The sequence below is a fragment of the Quercus robur genome, chromosome 2 (assembly GCF_932294415.1).
Source record: "Quercus robur chromosome 2, dhQueRobu3.1, whole genome shotgun sequence".
NCBI lineage: Eukaryota > Viridiplantae > Streptophyta > Magnoliopsida > Fagales > Fagaceae > Quercus > Quercus robur.
In genome coordinates this window covers 6,672,685-6,696,003 of record NC_065535.1, presented here as the reverse complement: position 1 = coordinate 6,696,003, position 23,319 = coordinate 6,672,685, and the positions used below count along the sequence as shown (strand labels likewise).

Below are 23,319 nucleotides of genomic sequence, written 5' to 3'. Positions count from 1 at the left end.
ACGTTATCAAGTATTAATATCAACCAAGAAAATTTTTATTGACAAAAGAAACTGTGAGGGTAAAATCCGTCAGTCGACGTTGGGCCATAGTACATGTACTAAGCCCAACCACGACCAGAAGAAAAGGCATGGGCATAGGATATCCCAGCCCAACCATGTTGGGCCGGGCCGGGCCTGCTTAGGGGCGTCCGAGGAGGAGTACCTCCTCGGACTCGTCAAGTGTGTGTCCGATTTGCATCCTATACACGGCGAAAAGTCATCCAATACGAAGGAATAGTGCATGATGTTCAGGGAGGGAGGCAACCACGATTGCCGCATTAAATGCCAAGGAGCTACTTTTCCAGCCGCATTAATGTGGAAAGGATAGGAACACAGAGTTATCTTGGCCAGTGCAACTCACAGAAAAGAGGGAGGATGTCCTATGGGACAGGCACTCAAGTAGAGGCCCAGATGATTAACAAGTGTAGGGTCGTGATCTTAGGAAGGATGCTATATAAGAGAGGGAGATCCCCATGGCCAAGGGATCGCAAGCGGGAAGAAGAAAAAGATAGAGAAAGAGAAAGGAGTTAGAGATAAAAAGCAGAAGATACAGCCCCACAGACTGTTATTCCAAAAGCTTGGAGGAATATCCCTACGTCCAACTGGTTGCATGGCTTGTTCATAATTACGTTTCCGCTGTCAAAGACCTAGTTCTGTAACCTACTCTCTACAAATTCATTGTTGAGGGACTTTTGGGCCAGAACCACCCACCAGTTGGGCTTGAGCCCCAAAAACTGCCCTTACAGAAACTAATTACAACGGCTAAGACTCCAAAAAATAGTTTCTTAATTTTATTTTTTGTCTCCTTTATTGGATATAAAGTGTTAAAGAAATTCTAACTTTGGTACATACTAGCATATATATGATGTTGATGGAGGTAATCAATATTCCATCTTATCCTTGACGTTTTTGTTCGAAATCTTATGAGTTTGGATCCGCACATCTTATTTTGTTTGCCATTCTTTCTTTATTTAGTGATGATGGAGAACCAAAATCGTCAAAGGCTAAAAATAAAAATAAAAGTGAAAAGTACCGTAAAAACTCAGCAAAAAAATAAATAAAAGTACTGTGAGGAATATTTCCTTCTTAAAAAATCAGCCTTTGAAAACAATAACCTGCACACTGATAATATTAAAATCCAGTAATATGGCAATAAGTTATTACTGGTTTTGGCATGGTTTCCTGGTCACAAAGCGAGATTAGCTTGCATACTGACATGGGATGCTATAATTGGCCAGAAACACCCTTGGAAGTCGTCAAGAACAGAAGACCTTAGCAACAAGATAATGAAGTTTAAAACTTCTCTATGTTTTGTTGTCATCCCTCTTTAATCAAATACATAGTTGCAACAGTTCCTTCAATTTATTGGTGACAGCTTGCCATAGCATGGCAGATAAAATTTGTTGAACACTTTTTTGTTTTTCCCTTTAGATAAGGTTATGGACAATACATTTTTCACTGTATTATGATTGCCCATATTATTGAAACAGTGTTTGTGATAAAGCTACTGAAAATTCAATTATTTTATGTACACAGAAGAAATCCATAACAATTTTACAAAATTTTTACATAAACATACTTGTGGTGAACTTCGTGTAAAATGCATCAAATTTGATTCAATTGATGTATAAAATTATTGTGAGTGGTATCTAATTTGATTCAAATGATGCAAAATTATTGTGAATTGTTATTGTATCTCAAACTTTATTGATGAGGAATCAAGATAATACTCCCATCACAACAGTTTTTTTTTTTTTTTTTTTTTTTTTTGGGAATAGAATTTATCGGTGCCATTGTGAAAAATTTCATATCCTCAACATTATTGTTATTATTATTATAAGTGGGAAAAGGAGACGGCTATGGAGAATTGGCCAATACCATTTACTTCAAGCACTTCTCAAAATTTTGTTAAACACTTTGTTTGTAGCTGAGGCAATAAAATTCATACTACAATTTGCCTTGTAGACTTTTATAACCATTAATTACATTGTAACAAATTCAACCCCAAATCTTACTCCTACCCCAACCACACAACATGAACACTTACACGATCCTCAAAAAGACACAAACATTAATGAAAGCCCGAATTTTCAGACAAGGTTGAGCTCACATAGTCTCTAACCTCTCTAGCAATCACATCCCTCATAACATCCCAAAACCCCGTCGGCATACTCTCCGACCTCCGCTCCGCCACGCCACCATTCCCACCACCACCACCACCACCACCACCAATCCCCGGCGGCGCAAGTGTCAAAGCCGTAAATTGCTCATCTTCATCAAAACCATTATTGCAATGCAAAGATCCTGAGGCAAAACCCTCATTATTAATCAAACTATTAGTACTAATACTACAACCCCCACCATCTATCATTTGCTGATCCTTGACCCTTCTCTTAAGCGTGGAGTTCCAGTGGTTTTTCACAGCATTATCGGTCCGACCAGGGAGCAATCGAGCAATGGTGGCCCACCTGTTACCATATTGAGCATGAGCAGCCAAGATGGTCTCGTCCTCAGCTGGAGAAAAGGGTCTGTGCTCCACGTTTGGGCTCAGCTGGTTACACCACCTAAGCCTACAGGACTTGCCAGACCGACCCTTTATGTATCGGCTTATCACAGACCAGTTCCGAGCCCCATATCGTTCAACCAAACGAGTCAAAATCCTATCTTCCTCAGCACTCCAAGGACCTTTGATCTTCTCAGGCCTATTGTGATTTCTTGGTGTTTTGCTAGATAAAGATGAGTCTGAAGAGGAAGAATCAGATGAAGAAGTAGTAGAAGAGGCTTCCATTTTAGAAAAAGCTAGCAACTTTGATAGAAAGAAAGACACAGAGAAAGGTATTGAATTTGGGATCGTTGAGAATGGCTGGGGCTGTGTACAGAATTGAGGAAAGGAAGAGTTTGGGTTTTATATACACAGACGCAAAGAGAGAGAGGTGCATGCACTTGTTGGAGAGCTAAATGGGCTAGAGCTCTTTTGTGCAGAGATGGGGTACTTCCAGGAAATTGGCTTTTGTAAAGTGGGGAGGGGACCTTGGGTTTATAAACTCTAATCCGCACCCTGTTATTATTTCAGTTTTTTTTTTTTTCTTTTCTGTGTGAGCCAAAATTTTGTCGCAGTCTGATTCTGCTTTGTCTGGGACTATTAAATTTCCTTTGACGATTTTAGCCCACTAAAGAGAGAGAGAGAGAGCTTTGGCCATTTGGGCACGGCTCTAGGAAAATGTCATACTGAAGTTTTTGACCATCCTTTTCCATCTCTCGGTTTATTCAGTTATTTGGAATTTTGGGGCAATACGTTATTTGGTTAAAAAGTTCTGAAAATTTGATGAGAAAAAAAATCAACAAATAACCCGAGTAAGCAGAGCATTGACTTGGTTTTGTGTTGATTTGTTGCCGTGTAATACACGTGATACAGATACGACACGTTTTTTAAAAATGATTATGTGTCACTCTCGTGTCTCATTCAATACACTAAATCAATCAGTGATAGAAAGTTTTGTTTTACATTATTTATATAATCATTTGTTACACATCACAAAAAAATCGTACATTACTAGACGCCATATGAACATAATACATGTTTGAAAAATGAACATACATCACTCTCATTTGTATTAATTCCACTAAATTCACTGAATGTGAAGCTTTGTACAAACACATGTTATTCTGAGGCAAAACGGTACAAGCAAAAATATTGACTTGTTTTGTGTCAATGGTATTACACACTATACAAATAGGACACATGTTTGAAAATGATTACGTCCCTCTTGTTTGTATCCTCCTCAATTCACTGAATGTGAAGCTTTGCTCGGCATTACTAGTACAATCACATGTTACATATCAAAGAAAAACAAGTATATGTGGTAGATTTGTTTGCTCATGCCTATTTAAGTAAAAAGCTAGTCTAAGTGAGACTGTCACGAGTCCTGTCACATGCGAATATATAGAAAAAAAAATAAAAATGGGGGTACAAATAATTTAGGCCCAAAGGGCACAAGGGTTAAGGGCAAATGTGAGATTTACAGTGAGGGTGGCCAACTGGAAATAATAATAAAAAAGAATAATGAATAAAAATCATTCTCGTACTCAGAACATTTGGGGAGTACTTATCAGGAGCGTTTAAAACATGACAGGAAAGGCAAAGCTGTTTAACACATCATATAAGAAACGTTTTAAAACGGCAGAGGTGGGCCCTAATACTTTTTTGACTAAAAACTTTGCCAAACAATTACAGCTGTAAGAGTCTCTAATCCACATCCAAAATTTACAAAAGTCACTCAAATGGACGGCCACAATCAACCGTCGGAAAGGAGATCTGTTAAAAAGGAAGGCTCTTAAAATTTTTTTTTAAAAAAAATGGAACTTAATTGGTTTTGAAGATGACTTCGACGTCTTCCACGTAGGAAGGTCCCACTAACAGGCTGTAAGAATCTCACGTGATTCGAGTTTGAATCCCTTTGACTTTTTTGTGTGCTCTAAGAAACCTACAGACCACACTCTTCTTCCTAGAGCGTGAGCTTGCAGGACCTTACAGGTTTCACACCCATTACTTTATAGGGTAGGTTAGGTTGTATTCCAGATTTTTATTGGGGTGTAAAATGTTTAAACTAATGTCAATTAGGTTTAAAATTATTTTAAATTTATCAACTTGATCCTTAATTACAGTGAGGAATAGGAAAAGAACGGGTATAATGATTTAAAAACTAAATTAGAGTTAGAGACCAAATAGGACAGTTTTGAAAAGTCTTAATTTTAACTAGCATTAATCTAAAACTCAAAATGGTAAATTGGGTAGAGAATTAATCCAAAATTCTCATCATGTGAGAAACAAAAAATAGAGAAAACACACGTTAAAGAAAAACAATCTTATGTACAAGATAATATTTACGTGATTTGGCAATTTGCTTACGTGCATGGAATTACAGAGATTTCACTATTATCAATGAAAAATACAAAGTGCAACAATACAGTTTTTTTTTTTTTTTCCCTCTCTCTCTCAACAACGACAACAATTAACCCTAATCACTAAAACTGCGTTTTCTACATCCTACGCATAGGATTCACAATAGGCTACAAAACGGGCCAAAAAATTTTCTCGGCTATAGCTTGGGCTTGTCGGCCCAAGCCTTCGCTTCATGGACTAAGTTTCAGAAAATCTCTTATTAAAAATCATGCAACATTAGTCGAGTCGGGTCATCAATCAGATCAAAGACAACTAGGCTCCACAAAAAACCAACACTCCGTTTTATCTTTCTGTCTTTTATTTTTTAAGGAAAATTTGGACTTGTCCCTTGTTTACTTTTCTTTGGCTTTTTATATTTTTGTTCTTACCCTATTGATTGGAGATGACACTGTGAACAAACTGTTGGAAGCATTTGCACGCAACTCATGAACATTAATTCATGTGGAAACTGTAATCGAAGTCAAATTTTAAAATGATAATTGATAGTAGTTTCATATTAATGGTTATAGAGGCTTTCAATTTCTAAATCTAATTGTTGATTCAGATGGTGGGCTTTTGTCGAAGAATTTTCGAAGTTAGGGACAATTAGCAGTTCTGCTTCGATTGAGAGTTATTTACAAAACATTTAATATTTCTCCGAAAATATATGTGCTATTATTTAAGAATTTAAAATTGATTGTTTTTCAATTTCAGTTAAGTATTATCTATTAAGTACATTTTTAAAGTTTATTTTAATTATAGATGATAGGTCTATTTTGGGATATTTGAAAAATGAGCACCAAAGACTATTACTCCAATTATAGTAGAGTATAGGATGAACTATATAATTAAACCCAACAAAGACTCCCAAATTATACTATCTTCTTTATAGTTTATACCAATTAAAAAGACAAAAGTTATCAAAAAAAAAAAAAAAAGACAAAAAAAAGTTTATTCTCTTATGACCTTTTTGAAACTCCTCAATAAAGAATCAAAAGCCAACAAAAACGGATTAGATAAATCCTACTTTAAAGTCTCAAATATATCAATTTTCAAGAAGAATTACTAAATCTAACAACAAGATGAGAGTATCTATTTCTTATTGAAAATGTGTCGTAATTCTTATTTGGATTACACCATTCATATACCTAATATCAAAAAAAAAAAAATCTTCCAAGTGCTTTTTAGCTTTATCAAATAAATTTGAGTAAATTGCAAATTACACCCCTAAAGTTTGGAAGTGATTGGATTTTACACCCTGAAATTTTAGAATTTGGATTTTACCTCCTAATATTTAGAGGTGTTTGGAGTTCACACCCTGGCGTTTTAGAATTTGAATTTTACCCCCTATATTTTAGGAGTGATTGGATTTTACTTCTTAAAGTTTTAGAGTATTTGAATTTTACACTCTAAAGTTTCAGAATTTAAGAGTGTAAAATTCAAATACTCTCTAACTTTAGGGGGTAAAATCTAAAGTTTGAAACTTTAAGGTGTAAAATCCAAACACCCCAAACTTCAAGGGGTAAAATCCAAAGTTTGAAATTTTAGGGTGTAAAATCTAAACGCCCTCAAACTTTAGGGGTGTAATTTACAATTTACCCAATAAATTTTGATAATTTTATTGCTTTGTTTCAATTAAATGATTCATTACTACCATAAGGTACCATTGAACCGCATTCCTATTAGGCAAAATGATAGCTTCCCAAGTGTTAGAGCTCGGGGGTCGAGGGAGATCTTGGCTTCTAGTTCCACGAAGCACTTTGCAATAGATTTCTAAACAACAACAACAATAATGATAATAATAATAATAATTATTATTATTATTATTGTACGGGGCAGGTCTTAAAACTAGGCCCAACCCACTAAAAGTAGGTTAAGACAAAGGTCTAATACAATTAATTTGTAGAGATGGGTAGTTAAGGCCAACACTTTGATTCCTAAGGACTATGGCTTGATAATTAAAGAATTGGGCTTTGTAAGAATGACAATACTTGATAGAAATATAACAAGAAAAGAAAGCTTCTTATTTAATTCTTTCCTCGGGCTGGTCGAGGTACAATTGTTCTTAAGAGATACAATTCTCGGTATTACACTGATCTTTTTCTCTCTCTTTATTTTTCTATTTCTCTCTCTGAACTTTGTCTGATCCCCCTTCAAAGATTATCTCCCTTCCTATTTATTGTCGTTTGAATTGCATCACAGCCTTCCACTTGGAAGGCTGTTGATCTCTCTTTGGATACTTGTCATGTCACTGCCTTACTGGTGGTAGAGTAAATTACAGACTGTGAAGTCATTGTTCAGAAGTCATTCTGCAATTAATGAAACAGAGAGAGTTGTTGTAGGTTATTTAATATAGATGGAAGCTTTATCTAGAAGTTTCCTTTCTCTTTTGTCTATGCGTCATCATGGTACTCTTCGGCCTTTCAAACTTAGCTCTTGTGGCCTTCCTCCTATCTCCTGAGGAGTAGTTGTTCCTCGGACTTCTCGGGCAAGCCGTAATACTTGACTTTCCTAGTCTGCCAAGTACTTAGGTTCTCTGGATTGGACTAGGCCTGATTTGATGAACAGTTAGACCCAATTATACCTGGGGTGGTTCATGTTGATAATTCCTTCTCTTCAGGCTTCCTCTCCCACAATTATTATTTTAAAAAGCGTTGAAAATAAAAACAGGAGGTTTTTTTTTTGTTTTTTTAATTTTTTAGACAAGAAAATAGAATCTTGCATTTTTTTTTTTATAGAGAAAATATGAGCTTGATTTTATTTTTATTTATATATTTTTTTTGAGGAGAAAATATGAGCTTGATTGATTGGTCTTTCGTGGCACTAATAATGTGAGCTAGCTTGATCTTGATCATGTCTTGGAGCTTGTAACCACGCGCTATATTATAAGTTGTGGGGGTTGCATTCATGTAATATGAACGGAGAGCGGTATCATCATTGCATCCTAGCCGCCCACGTGGCTTTATTTATGGGATTTTGGAGCCTTATGGTGTCTCACTGATGTAACGTTAGCAAGAAGCAGTTGGGCAGTTGATATTACAGCTGGCGGCAAATCCTAACTCACCGACTTATTTCAGAGTTTTCAAGGCACACTGAAGGGACAGGGCGTGCCATGCTCATAGTCACACACTTCAATTCTCTTTAGACAGAAAATTTTGTCGCCCACAATTTGTTCTTTATCAAAATGGGTTGGGTTAATGCGAGTCCTAACCATTTATTTTAGATTTTTTTTTGAAAAATTAAAAAATAGTCAAAACAGTGAATTATTTTTTCATTTTTTTACAAAATATTTTCTAAAATGGATTACTAATATATACCATAAGATCAAAATTTATAAATGAATTACATTATAATTATACATGGATCACCACTTGAACTTAAGTAAAAACAATTAAATCATTTTCAGATCTACATTTTATCACATTCTTTGCTACAACTTTTATATTTATTAATTTGTGACTGAATTATATATGGAGTAAACTACTTATTTTGTTTTCTCCTTTTACACCATATTTCAATTTCATCTCTAATATTTCAATTGTGTCAGTTTGGCCTCTAACCTTTTAGTGCTGTATCAATTTAGTTTCTGTCATTATCTCTTAGATAGAAATTGCTGATGTGACAAACAACTAAAATAAAAAATTAGTTTATTGTTACATCAACAGAAACTAATTTTTTATATTCGTCATTTGCCACGTCAACAATTTTAATTTAAGAGATAACAACATTGATTAAATTGCTTCTCAAAAAAAAAAAAAAAATTGATTAAATTGACACAACACTGAAAAGTTAGAGATCAAATTGACACAAATGTTAGTGACTAAATTGAAATATAGTTTAAAAGATAGGGACTAAATACATAGTTTACCCTAATATATATCACTTACATATGAACCACCAATGACAAGTATGCGTTTGGAAACAAATTAAATGTCAAATTTCTTTTTAGTACAAATTTTAAAAACCTTATTTAAAAAAAAAAAAATTCTTTCTCACTTTTGCTAAGTTTAAATATACTTTATTACACTATCAAAAGGAAAAAAAAAAAAAAAAAAAAATCCCAAACACCTAATTTATTTAGTTTTTTACTGAAAGTGTGTTAAAATATATTTGTATTTAAAAAAAATTAAAAATTTATACATAAAATTTAAAAGTTAAAAATTAAAAACTAAACTTATAAACCCGAGTCAAACAAATGTGTATGGTGTAGTGAAATGCAATTCAATTATTTCTACTTGATGCATGATGAAGTTGCGACAAAATATATGTACAAAACGTGTTGCTATAGTTTTGGGTTTTGGACACAAATGGTTCTCTGCAAGCAGTTGTACTGTGGGACCTGAAATTGGACTATATATATATATAAAAAATCTTTTTCTTCTGATAAATTAGATTGGGGCCACTTGATGAGTAGCTATCAGGTGGGACCCACAATGTTCCCTTCCAACCCGATTGCCGGTTGGTCTGGTCTCAGTCTGCTTCGCCGACTCCGAGCCCATGCCGCGTGTGAACCGGTGCTTTGTCGTTCTCGTTATGGGTCAAACTATTGGTTAATGTTTGTTGAATTATTATTTGTTTTCTTTTGCATGTTTTTTGTTTTCCTCTTGTTTGTTTCTTTTCTTTTGTACTTTATTTCCCACTTGTTAATTTGATAACCAAGAGAATTCACGTCCATCCAAAATATGAATTTCTTTTGAGAGTGAGTGTTTCCCACTTAAAGTAATCTTGAAGGGTTTTTTTAGAATATATATAAAGTTTTTTTTGAACATTCTTTTGTTTGATTGTAAAATTAGAAATAGTTTAGTCATAGTGGGAAAGTGAAGTCGTGAGGGAATGTAAAACATGAGAAAAGAGAAAAGATAACCAACAAACAAGGAAATTTATATGTACGTGAATTTTTGAATTCCCACTTTTACGAGAATGTTGTTTATTTCCTAATAGACTGTGTATTTGCTTTTCTATGTTTAGGAAAATTTGTTTTAATTTAAAAATACTCTCTTGCAATTTAAAATGGTAATTATTGAGTACTCTTAGAGTATCATAAATGCGTACTCTCTTTTCTCACATAACTGTAGATCCCGCTAATTAGATTTCTGGTAGGACCCATAATTTATGTGAGATGAGGGAATACACATTTATGGTACTCCTGGAATATTCAATAATTTTCCCTAAAACATATCTGTTTTCTAATCCAACATCTTTCTTCTATATCTTTGATCTTTGTAGTACCCATAACAAAAGGATACTTTGATTTGTATGATTGTATCTGCTATTTGGAGATGATTTAATATTTGAAGTGTACATTTAGTACTATTCATTTTAATTTTTTTTAATGTTTATAGTATTAAAATATAATTGTACCTAGAATAAAGTGTTGCTTAAAAATAAATTATTTTGATTAACAAGACATGATGTCTTCATAACCATTAAATACAATAATTTAAAATTATTATTATGTTCATGTATCACAATTGTGTTACTTGGAAATGTTAAACTATCATTTAAGGAGATATGATTTGATTCATTACCCGTATTATTTTTCTTATTAATTATTTGAAGGAATCTACATAAAAGTGATGGATAATTCATTTGGCATTTTGTATATAAACCTAAGGATATTTTGAGAATTATCTTTAATCCTACATGATTTCAAGGAAAAAAGTATTTACTATCTCTATACTTTAAAAATTTATTAAAAAATATCCTTTACGTCACTTAATGAATGAAAACAGTTGATTTGATCAACAAAATTCATGCCACATGATAGGCTTCACGCCATCAAAGCGATTTCGATTCTATGAATCCCACTTGTCATGTTAGTATTTTCTATCCATCATATATCAATAAGGATATTCTTGAAATATTTTTAAAGTATACATATGATTTAAAAACAAAAATCAAAGATCGTGGATCAAATTTATAATTTAACCATGATTTTATTTTTATCACCTTCCCCATATGGCCTTTTGAATAAAGGAACCAAAGCAACAAGCAAATGTAGTGGTTGGATAAAAAAGCTACTCCTATGATCTTACAATAGACATACTTGGCTGCAAGATTAATTAAGCCACGAGATGAGTTCCATATCTCCGTTAATCAAAGAGTACATTTCTAACAGAATGTAGATAACTTGTGGCACTTGAAGAGTGTATTTTAATATTTGGGTGTGAGGCTATGAGCTATAGTCAGATTGGGTCCAAATGCCGCGTATATTAGGGGATAGAGTTTTGTGGGATAAGGAGGTTTAAACTTTATTTGTACTATATATATATATATATATATATTATATAGTCTTACTATATTCATAAACTTAATGAGTCCTTTTATATTTTAATTAAAGAAAAACAATGAATTAATGCTATTCACAACAAATTGTCTATAAGGTTTGAAATTGGGACACATTGTTGACTGATGTGCGAAATGAAAATTATCATGTTAGGAGATTCGAATTTGTAACCATTCTGTCTTATCTTTAATTGCAATTTTTCAAAAATTATTGCATTTTATTAAGATGCATCTTATCTGCATATAGAAACAAACACCATATTTATTGAAGTTGAAGATACAGCCTGGATTTAAGAAGAAGCTTCCTCAAACGTTTCAAGTTTCAACTCTCAATTATTTTTCTTTTTGCCATTGCACACCATTGATGCAGTGGTTACTTCACAAGTATAAGTGTTTGTAGGGTGTGGAGGGCAAGAGCCGGGGTTTAAGTCTCCAGAAGGGAGTTTCACACACATATACACTTAGATTATGCTAGAGTAGAATTTCTATCTTTTTTTTTTTTTTTTTTTTTTTTTTTGAGAAAAAGGTAATTCAACTTTATTACGGTAAATCAAACTGAAAAATATCATCCAAATCCCATGGTAGATCTTCTAACCACGCATTCAAAGTAGTAGAAAAAACTGCTCTACGAGTGAGGGTATGAGCTAATCTATTACCCTTACGCTTAAAATGTAAAAAACTACAACTCATTAAAGAATACAGGAATCTAATAATATCATCGACAACATAACCATACATAGTCTAGACAGGTCTAACTTCATTAATCGCCTGGATAACCCGCAGAGAATTTCTATCTTATATAAAAAAAAAAAAAAAAAAAAAAAAAATTTCTTTTTCTTTTATTTTATATTTTGACTAATTTTAGAATACTAAAGAAATATTCAAATATCATATGCATATCCACACGGTTTGAGAATGAGGACACGGTGAGCTACATGAATCTTCAGAAGTGGTCAGCCTAATATTCTTGCTTTGTATTTTACGATTGACATGTCTATTGCCAGGAGCTTATCTTTTCAAGACTCAAGGTACTGATCCAAGTCATTGTGTAAACAACTGATTGATGTCAACTTGTAACCATGCGTGTTGTAAAGTTTCAACTTTCAAAGAGCTGTCCCGAGCTCTCGTTTTCAAGAAGGGGGGAAAAAGACTTAACTGGAGTAGGTTCAGTGTGGGAATATAAACTATTCTCTTGGGTGTGTGCTTTTGCCATCGCACACGCACCATGTAATTACTCCTTATATATAGAGAGGAACATGGATGTAATCCTAAGATGTCGAATAGAAATTTTGAACCTAATATTTCATGAGACCTTAAAACTATTAGATCGATTCCTTGAAATTAATTGCTTAATTTGTAATGGTATAAATGGTTTACCCAAAAGTCTATCCTATTCAATTCCTGGTTACTTCCTCCATTTGTTGGCCAACCAATGCATAATTTAAATTGAGTTGAAAAAATATATGAGTATTAGTCATGGTAAATTTCGTCTGTGACACGTTAGAGAGGGGTGTCATTAAACAAAGTTAGAGTCTAAATACACAACATACTTTACAATCTTTTCACAATTCATTGAGGTGGTAAATTGCGATAAGTGGAAATATGAGTCCACCGTATCATCATTTATTCATCTATTAATCGAAACTTTGCAAGTTGCAACCTCCACAGGACCACGAGTTTTGAAAAAGTAATGTGTACAACCATTAGCACATTACTTGTTTTACTTTTGTTACAAGACACGAGAAGTAGAACCATATTTTTTCTTATCCAGGTATACAGCTTGATCTTTTATTCATGTTTCTAGATTATTAAACTACTTAGCCCCCACAATGTTGCTAAGTAGACTTTTGCTTGTATTTTCTATGGACCAAATCCCCATGTCCTCTTTCTCCAGCTGGCTCTTTGACCATGAGGATAGAGATGGTCCTGGCCAGAAGTTTCTTTTGGTTTTGGCCCTTTTGGGTAACAAAACTGCTTTCACTTTTTCAGGAAAGGAAGAAGAAGAAGTTGAAGCACGTCTGTCACCAACCAGAGCACAATTAAAATCAACAGGTGCATAAGTTTACCTTGCGTGTAATTTGGGCTTCACGAAATATGGACTTGGGTTGTCCACAGCTTTGGAAATTCAAAAAGTTTATAATATTCAAAGCGAGCTGGGTCCAAATCTGGACTTGGGTTGTCGACAGCTTTGGAAATTCAAGAAGTTTAATAATGTTTTTAGCCTAGCTGTTTTAGAGTTGTATTGCTCCGAATCTAATTAGTAATTAGGCCTTTTACAATGTGTTCGAACTCCAAACATACAATGAGAAAACAACAGTGGGAATAAACTGATAGTCATGTAATAATGTAGGCTACGTTTAGGACTAGCAAATATCTCCTACAATAGTGTCTTTATATTGATAATTATCTTGTGCATTGAATATATACATTATTTCTCTTATAATATGTGAGCTCTACAATCATCCATTAATAGAATCCTACATGATTGTTGAGCTCATATACTATAAGAGAGATAATAAATGTATTCAATGCGTAAATATATTCTATTTCTCTTAAAACGTAGATTTCAAGTCTCACTTCTCAAAGTAATAGAGAGAAGATATATCTCCTATGCTCATTCCGTGTCACAGGCTGTAGGGTTTAATGCTTAGTTCCATACTTCAATTGTGGTTGTGGACTTATAGTGGCCCACTACTAGTGAGAGCTTAATATGCTGGATTTGGTGTCCATTTAATGGATTTTTTGGGCCATGGCTTTTTTAGGTCCACTAAGAACAAGGACGTCGTTGACAAAACTATTAATTTGATCTTCTTCTTGTTTTTTCGATAGTCAATTTATCAAATTTTATGTTTGGGTTGATTCCACATTTCGTTCAAAGTGCTCATATCCGTTCTTGCAGATGCTGTAATGTATTTGTATGTATGTGTTTGTGGGTGTTCTGAGATGGCCCAGAGAGGGAATTTGCAGACTAGCCGTGTGAGAGGAAAGAATATCTTAAGTTAACATGCGTTTAAAGAAAATTGCAAACTAGCATCTCGAGTTTTATAGGGTCGATTTCAATCTAAAACTCGAGGATTAAAGACTCAATTCCCACTTGGTGAGTTGGAAGTATGATGCCATATAGATCTTGAGTTTCTAAGACTTGATTTTGGAACTTGAAGAATAACAAAGCTGAAAAACAACAAACCTGAAGAAGAACAAATCTGATGATGAATAACAGAGGGAGGAATGATCTGATGACGAAGAACAAAGGGAGGAACGATCTGACGATGAAGAACAAATGAACAATTTGACGACGAAGAACAGAGACGAAGTGGAGAGGAAGAACGTTGGACGATTGGAGTCTTCAGATCTACACGAAGAAGAACGCTGGACGAACTCAGAAGAATGCGAGAAAGAATAAGTGAAACTCGAGTTCCACGTGGATTATCCTCCACTTCAGCTCCCACCACTTAAAAATCGAGACTTAAAAACTCAAGTTTTATCTTGGAACTCGAGTTTTAGACACTCGAGATGCTAGTTTACAACATTGTTTTAAAATGTGACAACTAACTAAATTTTTTAATATTTAATGTTATTTGGAAAAATATTTTTGGCCCAGATGGGGATGGTAAAGCAAGGCGGAGCTACATGTATGAGTGGGGTGCCAAAAATTTTAAAAATATTTTAATACTATATATAAATATTTAACATTTTAATCATTAGCCTATAAAAATGAGACTTGGCCCTCCCAAATATTTGAGTTAGTCCAATATTCTTAAAAAAAATTGTCCTATTGGTCTAGTAGTTATAGAAAATGGTTTTTTTTTTTTTTTTTTTTCTCACATTCATTTTTTATTGTAAAATATGTTCTTGTGTCTGTTAAAGTTTTGGACCATTCAAGTCTTTGAATACTTCATTAGTTCAGTTGAAATTTTTTTACTCACTTTGGTAGACAATTTGATAACATATATTAAAAATGAAGGGCGCAGTTTCTGACACATGTCCATTTTCAGACATGTGTCATGATCATAGCGGGTCCAGTGTCACAAGACACTGGACAACAGCCGCACCCAAAAATGATAACTTTAAGGATTCACTTTTAATATCCACTCCTTTTTTTTTTCTTTTTTTTTGGGTAAAAATTAATATCCACTCTTATATGTGTGTATAAATTTCTGTGTTAGTACAAGTTTATGGAAGTTTGTGTAAGCTAATAAATTAATATCATAAATTAGCATCCCAAACAAATATTTCTGGCTATGCCCTTATGATAAAAAGAGTGAGATTTGGGATTTGGACATTTTCTTATGTAACCAAATGAAGTTTATGTAATTAACAGGGAGTTTATTTGATTATTGAGAAAAATATAAGGAACAACGCTTTAAAGATCTGAACTTAAAGTTCCTATATAGTTTGGGTTATGGGTTTTTTCACTCTGGAGTTAGTGGAGGGAGCTATGGGCCTATGACTTTGATATTGAATTCCAATAGATTTGATTATGAGAAGACTTTAAGGGGGCATTTGGTTCACTAGATGCTACATTATTATAATCTCACATTCATGTAATATGATTAAAGGAATGCAATATTATAGTGTTTGGTTCGTTAAGTAAATTTCCAACACATTTAAAAAATGTAATATTGCTTTATTTGGTTAATTTCCATAAATTTCCCTCGAAATAAGTTTGACAAATTTTATAAAAACAATTTTATAAGTATCCAAAAAATTTCTGATGAAAAATATTTTTATTTACTTTCCTCCACTTTCTCACCAACCAAACAACCCATACAACTCAGATTAGGGAAAAAAAAAAAAAATCTTTCACTTTCTCATCAACCTAACAATTACAATCCTCCATTTCATAAAAAAAAATAACCACAAAACATCCAAACAACATTCCATTTTCACCTTTCCAGATTTTCTTACAAACCAAACAACTTGGATTTAAGACAAATCAAACAAAATTTTCACAAATCCTCCCACCTCCACCACCACTACCACATAAACCGCCATGTACGACTATGACAGAGCTCCCAACCAACTTGTTCTTCACCTCCTCCGCAGGCCCACACCTGCACCACCACAAATCTTAAGATTTCAGTTCCGATTTGGCAATCTCTTCATCTTGATTCCTAGCACCAACAAATCGGAAGCAAGAAAGGGATTTAAAATTCACAAAGCTAGAGAGAGAGAGGGGGAGTGAAATCGCCCGTGGTGGTCTGTGATGGAGGGGGCATAGAGAGAGAGACGGCCATGGATTGATCTAAAGAGAGAGGTATTAGTTATGGTTAATTTCTACTGTGACACGTTATCCATGTAAATAACAATTTCCAATTTTTTTTTTTTAATGGGAGCAGCAATTTCCATTTTGATAGTGAATGGGGGAGAGAGGGGGTGTCATTAAAGAAAGCTAGAGTTTTTTTTTTAGAGATAATGACAACATGTTGCTAACCCCGCAACTCAAACCCTTTTTCCCCTAACCCCCAAGCATTTTGTATATGGGGAGGTGTCAATTCAGTTACAAGGCCTTTAGCAAGAAAACTAGAGTTTAGAAACACAACATATTTTACAATCTTTTCGTAATTTAATAAGGTAGTAAATTGTGGTCAGTTGAAATATGGATCCACCATATCATCATTTATTCGTCTACTAATTAAAACTTGCAACCTCATCAAGTTTTGAAAAAGTAATGTGTACATAGATTTACTCGGAACCAGCACATTACTTGTTCTACTTTTGTTATAAGACAAGAGAAGTAGAATCACATTTTTTGTAATCCAAGTATACAACTTGGTCTTTTACATCATGTTCCTAGAAGTTTCTATGTTTATGTTTTTTTTTTTTTGGTAAAGAAGTTTCTATGTTGCTAAGTAGACTTTTGCTTGAATTTTCTATGGACCAATTCCAATATCCTTCTCTCTCCAGTTGACTCTTTGACCATGAAGATAAAGATAGTCCTGGCCAGAAGTTTCCTTTGGTTTTGGCCCTTTTGGGCAATAAAACTGGTTTCACATATATACATCAATTTTGTTATAATATGTTAGTTCTATAATCATTCATTAATACTTAGAATCCTACGTAATTGTGATTTGTGAGAGAGATGATACATGTATTCGATACATAAAAAATATTTTATTTCACTTAAAACATAGATTTCAAGCAACCTTTCTCAAAAAAGAGCATCATTATTGGTGGAGGCATATAGCTGTAATGCTATTTTTGCCTCCTCAAACTACAAAATATTGTGCACATTGGTGGTGTCATGGCCAAAAAAATTTAGCTACATGCTATAGTAAACAGGTACTAGTACCTATTTATTGTAGCAAGAAGCCAAATGCCTTTAATATTTTTTTTATTCTTTTCTTCACTTTTTTATTCTTTTTTTTCCCCTTTCAAGTCCTATCTCTCTCCCGTTACTCCCATCACAGATTCACAAACCATATCAGATCTCTCTCTCTCATCCCTCTTTGCCCAGCTTCGCCGACCCAAGCCCCAAGCCGCCCATCTCTCTTCTCTCTTTGCTGTGATTGGGTTTTTTTTGTGTGTTTTCATGTGTTTGGTGGCTGTGTTGGTGGTGGTGGTGGTGGTTGATTTTGGCTATGATAATGGTGGTGGATGATTTTGACTTTGGCAATGGGTTTTGTGGATTTTGGCTATGGGTTTCGTGGTTCATGGTTGTGGTTGTGGCAGTGGATTGTGGTTGTGGTTGTGATAGTTGGTTGTCATGGCTGGTGCTTGTGGTGGCTGGTGGTGATGGGATATGATTGTGGTTGTGGTTTTGTCTTTTTTTGTTTTTGTTTTTTGTTTTATTTTTATTTTTTTTTGCGTTTTGTTGTGGTTGCCAGAGTAGAGTGGTGGTTGTGGCCGTTGGTAGAGGTGGCTGTGGTGTTTGTTTTTTATTATTTTATTGTGTTGTTTATGTTATTTTATTGTGTTCAAAACTAAAATAAAATCACTGATGTTAGATGTTTTGTAAAATGAGATGAAAAAATAGGTAAAGTATTTTCTGGTGGAACTAAATTGCTAAATTTATGTCTCTATTAATTTAGATGCTTAATAGAGAGAAGATATCTCCTAGGCTCATTGCATGCCACTTGCTGTAATGGTTAGTGCTTAGTTCCAAATACTTCAATTGTGGTTGCAGACTTGTAGTGGCCCACTACTTGATATGATGGATTTGGTGTCCCTTTAATGGGTTTTTGGGCCATGGCTTTTTAGGTCCACTAAGAACAAGGACATCGTCGACCAAACCATTAATTTGATCTTCTTTAAATTTTTTTTTTTTTTCCGATCATTTTATCATATTTTATAAATGGGTTGATTCCACAAGTGCTCATATCCAAAAAGGTAGGATATAAGATCTAATTAGCACATAATTAAATGTGCTAATTAGTCGTTATAGTCAAAGGACTATTTAGCACTTTGACTAATTAATTAAGGATAAATATAGAGAATGGGAGTAATGATAGAGATACAAACTTTTTTACAAATTGTTGATGTAGTAAGTGATTATTGGTAAATAATAAAATGATATTAATAGTGGGTCTAAATGAAAACTAATAAGAAGTTTGACACATCAACAATTTATAAAATGTTGTAAAATAGTTTGTGACTTTAGTATTACTCTAGAGAGTGGTGATTTAACTATGTGACTATAATGACTAATTAGCACATAATTAAATTAAATTTTCATTGGGGAAAATAAAACCTTCTATATTGTGTTAGTCAATCCAGCCATGTGGTCGAAATTAATTAGGGAACTTCAGATCCAACACCACTAAAATTGTATCTAAATGTTGTCCCTCAACTTTAGCCCATTAGAGGTTTTAATCCCTAAAGATTAAAGTATCACTTTTATTGAGTAATAAACTTAAAGTCATCACTTTTTAGTTTGTAGTTTGGCTACATGTCGTCATTCCCCTAGAGATTTAATAGATTTTGACAGAAAGACTAAAAGTGATCACTCAAAGTTTACTAAGTACCAAAAACAATCATTTCAAACTTCAAGGATTAAAATTGCTGATGAGCAAAAGTTTAGGGACCAACAATGTATTTTTCCATAAACAAATTTAGTCATTAAAATTTAAAATGATCGATTTTGGTCTATAACAAATTTAAAATGATCGCTTTTGCCACAATAAAAATAACATAAATAAAATCAATGAACAAAACTCTATTTAATTTCATACTAGATAATCATTATGCATAGCTTCAAAATTGAGTTTCTCCTCTGAACATGCTTAGGTCAGCTGCCTGATCATAGAGCAAGATGACATTGAAAACCTGTCAAATTTCTATTTCATGCATAGTGATTTCATTTTTGAAGTATTGGCTTTCATTTTATAAAACAAGTTTTTTTTTTTTTTTTTTCAAAATTCTAAATGAAAACTAGGCTCATTGGACCCAAAAAAGAAAAAGAAAAAAAGAAGAAGATATTTACTGAATAACAGCAAAAGGAACTCTAAAAATTTCTTAAAGCACAAGAAATTCTAAATATTTCAAATTTCTAACCCTCATTGATAAATGATTAAATTGTAGATAGTAACATACCACCATCAGTGTACCCATATGCTTTAAGTAAATTTAACTCCTTGACTTTGACATTTTGAGGTGACATTAAATTACTTTAATAAATCCCCTGCCATTGGAAAAGACAGCTCAAAGTCTAATGGCTAAAAGTGCAATTCTAAAGAACCTTAGAACTTATAAAAAAGTTACCAACAATAAAATTTTAAATAATAAATTTCAAAATTTTTATTGTATAAAACAAAGACTTTTAAAAGCAATGAATTTAAAATTAAAATATTTTAAATTAATTTAAATCCAAATCTCGCCATCCAAACACAATCTTAGGATTTTTAGGCAATGTGGAATTGAGTTCATATATAGATATTGTTGCAAAATTTAAAGGAAGAATATAAAGTCCTATTATTTCCTAAATTTGGCGTGATGTGGATTTTCAGTAATGTGCCAACAATGAATGAATGTGCCAGATATGGTGATGAGGACAATACAGCTTCCCTCATGCAAATGTCCCAAGCTAATTAGAATTGCAACTAATTCTACCACCAGCTCGTGTGCCAAAGTGGTAAGTGGCTGCTATGTCCTCATCAGGTGCCCAGGTTCGACATCCCATGCTCGCACTGTGTGGGTTACATAATTTCAATGTGTGGATTAAAAATCAATGGGGCTTGTGTGGGGTTACTGTGTGGGTTACATAATTTCAATGTGTGGATTAAAAATCAATGGGGCTTGTGTGGGGTTGGGGTGGTCTCTGAGCTCCACTTTCAGGCTGGTGGTACCCTTGAACTTACCCAACCTTACCTTAAGACGTGGGATGATTGAGTTGGAGTTGGGGTCTCTGAGCTCTACTTTTGGTACCCTTTGAACTTACCCAACTATACCTTAAGGCATGGGATGATTGAGTTCCTTTTTTTTTTTTTTTCTCAAAAAAAAGGAAAAAAAGAATTGCAACTAATTCTAATAGATATTTGGCATGGATTTGGAACAGTATGTAATAAAGTCCATAATTATAAATCTGGTTCGAGCATCAATACTCCAGAGCTTTGTGCCTCTGCAATTTTGGGCAAGACTCGTTTTTTTTTGCTGGAAGCAAAATTTAATGTCCCCTTAAACACTATTCCAATTGTAGGTGCACTTGTTCTAGTTCTTTGAAACCACACTTTTAAAAAAAAATATAACTCTTTATACTCTTTTATTTTTATTTTTTAGGTACAAATATTTTCAAATAGCATATTTTCGAAAGGTGGAAAGATAAGATACCAATAAGTCTTATTTCCCTTGCATTTCTAGCAATATGATCATTGATTGTATTATAAAACTAGCATGTTTACTTCTAGCATACCAGTGCACCGGAGTTTGGACGTGATATGAACACAACACATATTTAAAAATGACTACTTATTGGTCTTGTATCTTGTTCAGCACATTGAATCAAAATTGTCTTCGCTTATGTCTAGTGTTTTGGTGCACCAAAGTAAATGTGACGTTGACATAACACATGTTTAAAAATGGTAATTTATCGGTCTCGTTTCTTGTTCAGCACATTGAAACACTTAATGAAAGTCTTACTTACCTTATAAAACTATACATTTCTTTGTCGAATTTTAATGCTTACAATTACCTTGGGCTATTTTGTGTTTTTTTTTTTTAATTGTTTTTTGGGCAAGTAAAAGAAACTTATTACGAACTTCACATAGTTAAGCAAGACATATGAACCTTAAACTTCGTTCAAAAGAACAAAATCGATGAACAATGTTCAAATACGCATGCTAACCAAATGTAATTCTGGTTATGTAATTTTGAAAAGCAATTCTACAAAAAACAGTAAAGGCAGGCGGTTAATTTCACACTTTGTCAATGTAAAAAAAATGATAAACATCAAGAAACTATGTATTATTAAGGTGATATATCAAATCTCTCTCACAAAGTAGTGGAAGAGATTTGATATTTCACAAGGATTTGATCTATCATTGTGAGATAAAATAACAACAGAGGAGAAAACAAGAGACCACAAAGCCATGGGAAATATTCCTTTCCTTTAATCATTGAACAAGCAAAAATCTTGAGGAAATGATTTTATGTAGTATATTTATTTGTAAGGCTTAATTAGTTTACAATATAAACCTAGAAGAAAACATAAGTCTACGAAAAAACTCTAGGCAGGTGGTTAATTTCACATTGGCAAAGCAATAAAAATGGTAAACATAGTGGGAAACTATGAGACTAATTTCCTGTAATCATTGAACAAGCAAAAATCTTGAGGAAATGGTTTTATGTAATTTAACAACAGCAAAAAAAGCTTAATAATTTTACAAAATAAACCTAGAAAGGAACACAAAATTAAGTAATTCTAATGACCTCTTACAAAGAAAATACTCAATTCTGGCCCTGCTGCACCATCTGGATTTATCATGTACAAAGATTCAGAATCCTTTGATCCAACAACTCTTTCGAATCTAGCCCTTATGTACGTCAATTCCCCGTCTGCTATGTCTTTCTCAGACTGACTTGGAAGAACCCCAGCTCCCATTGACACACCTCGCAAATGTTGCATCACATAAAGTTCATCATCTGACATTTGTTTCCTCCTAATAGAGTACCCCATCTTTCTTCCATTACAGTAAACTGCCCAAACAAACTCCTCCAACAGTTTCTTCTTGTGAGTTTTTGTTTCACTCTCTAGCGCAATTCTGACTAAATCTGACCCCATTTCCTTGTGAAAAACACTTGTGTGCATTGGTAGCTCTATCACAAACATTGGCATGCATTGAGGGTCTTCTTGTATTGCTAGAGTTACTCTTCCTTTACGAAAACCGAAAAGAGTCCCTGTTGTTGCATTGTCTTTGAGCAAAGGCTTTCGAGGTCTTCCCAATAGTGCCACCATTTTGCACCCTGAGGTTAACATGGGGAAGAGCTTGAACATTTTCAAGAGACCCCCTGAAGACTTTGTGCGTTTCTCATTTCCTGGAGTAGTTGTGTGCCGGAGCAATGATAGTATTGCTTGGTTTTCCATTTGAAAGAACGGGCTAGAGTGAACAGGAGGCATTATTGGAATATTGGGTTTTGCTTATGGTGTTGGTTCAAGAAAAGCATTAAAGGGTTTGTTGGAGATGATTGTCAAGAAGTTAAGGATAGATATAGAGAGTGGTACGGGATGTTTAAAGTAGGGTAGGGAATTCATCCAAATATTTTAATAAAGAAAAAAAGAAGAGAAAAGAGAGAGAGTAATAATGGGAACACAATATTTCTCAAATTGCCGACACGATTTATTGTGATTGAAGTAACATCACATCACTTCTCCGAACTTATCACTAACATTATGTTCATGGCTAGGCCAACACGGCCTATCGTGATTGAAGTAACGTCACTTCACTTTTACGAGTCTATCCCTAACACCATTTTAATGGTTTGAGTAGGATTGTAAACGAGCAAAGTTTTGTCAAGTAGTGCGTATTTGAACTTGACTTGTCATTAAAAATCAAATGCTCAAGCTTGACTTGAGCTCGAAACAAGCCTAAAAACAATATTTAAACTTGAACTCGTGAGGT

General features: G+C 33.7%; 2 protein-coding genes across 2 annotated transcripts; both read right to left on the bottom strand.

Annotated features, from left to right (window-relative positions):
• Positions 1–1,897: 1,897 nt before the first annotated feature.
• On the bottom strand, positions 1,898–3,064 carry LOC126712104 (transcription factor MYB1-like). The gene has a single exon (XM_050411306.1). The coding sequence runs from the start codon at positions 2,825–2,827 to the stop codon at positions 2,111–2,113; it is 717 nt and encodes a 238-aa protein (XP_050267263.1). The 5' UTR covers positions 2,828–3,064; the 3' UTR covers positions 1,898–2,110.
• An 18,964-nt stretch (positions 3,065–22,028) lies between these two features.
• LOC126712103 (protein MIZU-KUSSEI 1) lies at positions 22,029–22,913 on the bottom strand. Its single transcript, XM_050411305.1, has one exon. It carries the CDS (start codon positions 22,815–22,817, stop codon positions 22,122–22,124), a length of 696 nt encoding a protein of 231 aa, XP_050267262.1. The 5' UTR covers positions 22,818–22,913; the 3' UTR covers positions 22,029–22,121.
• Between the last annotated feature and the right edge of the window lie 406 nt (positions 22,914–23,319).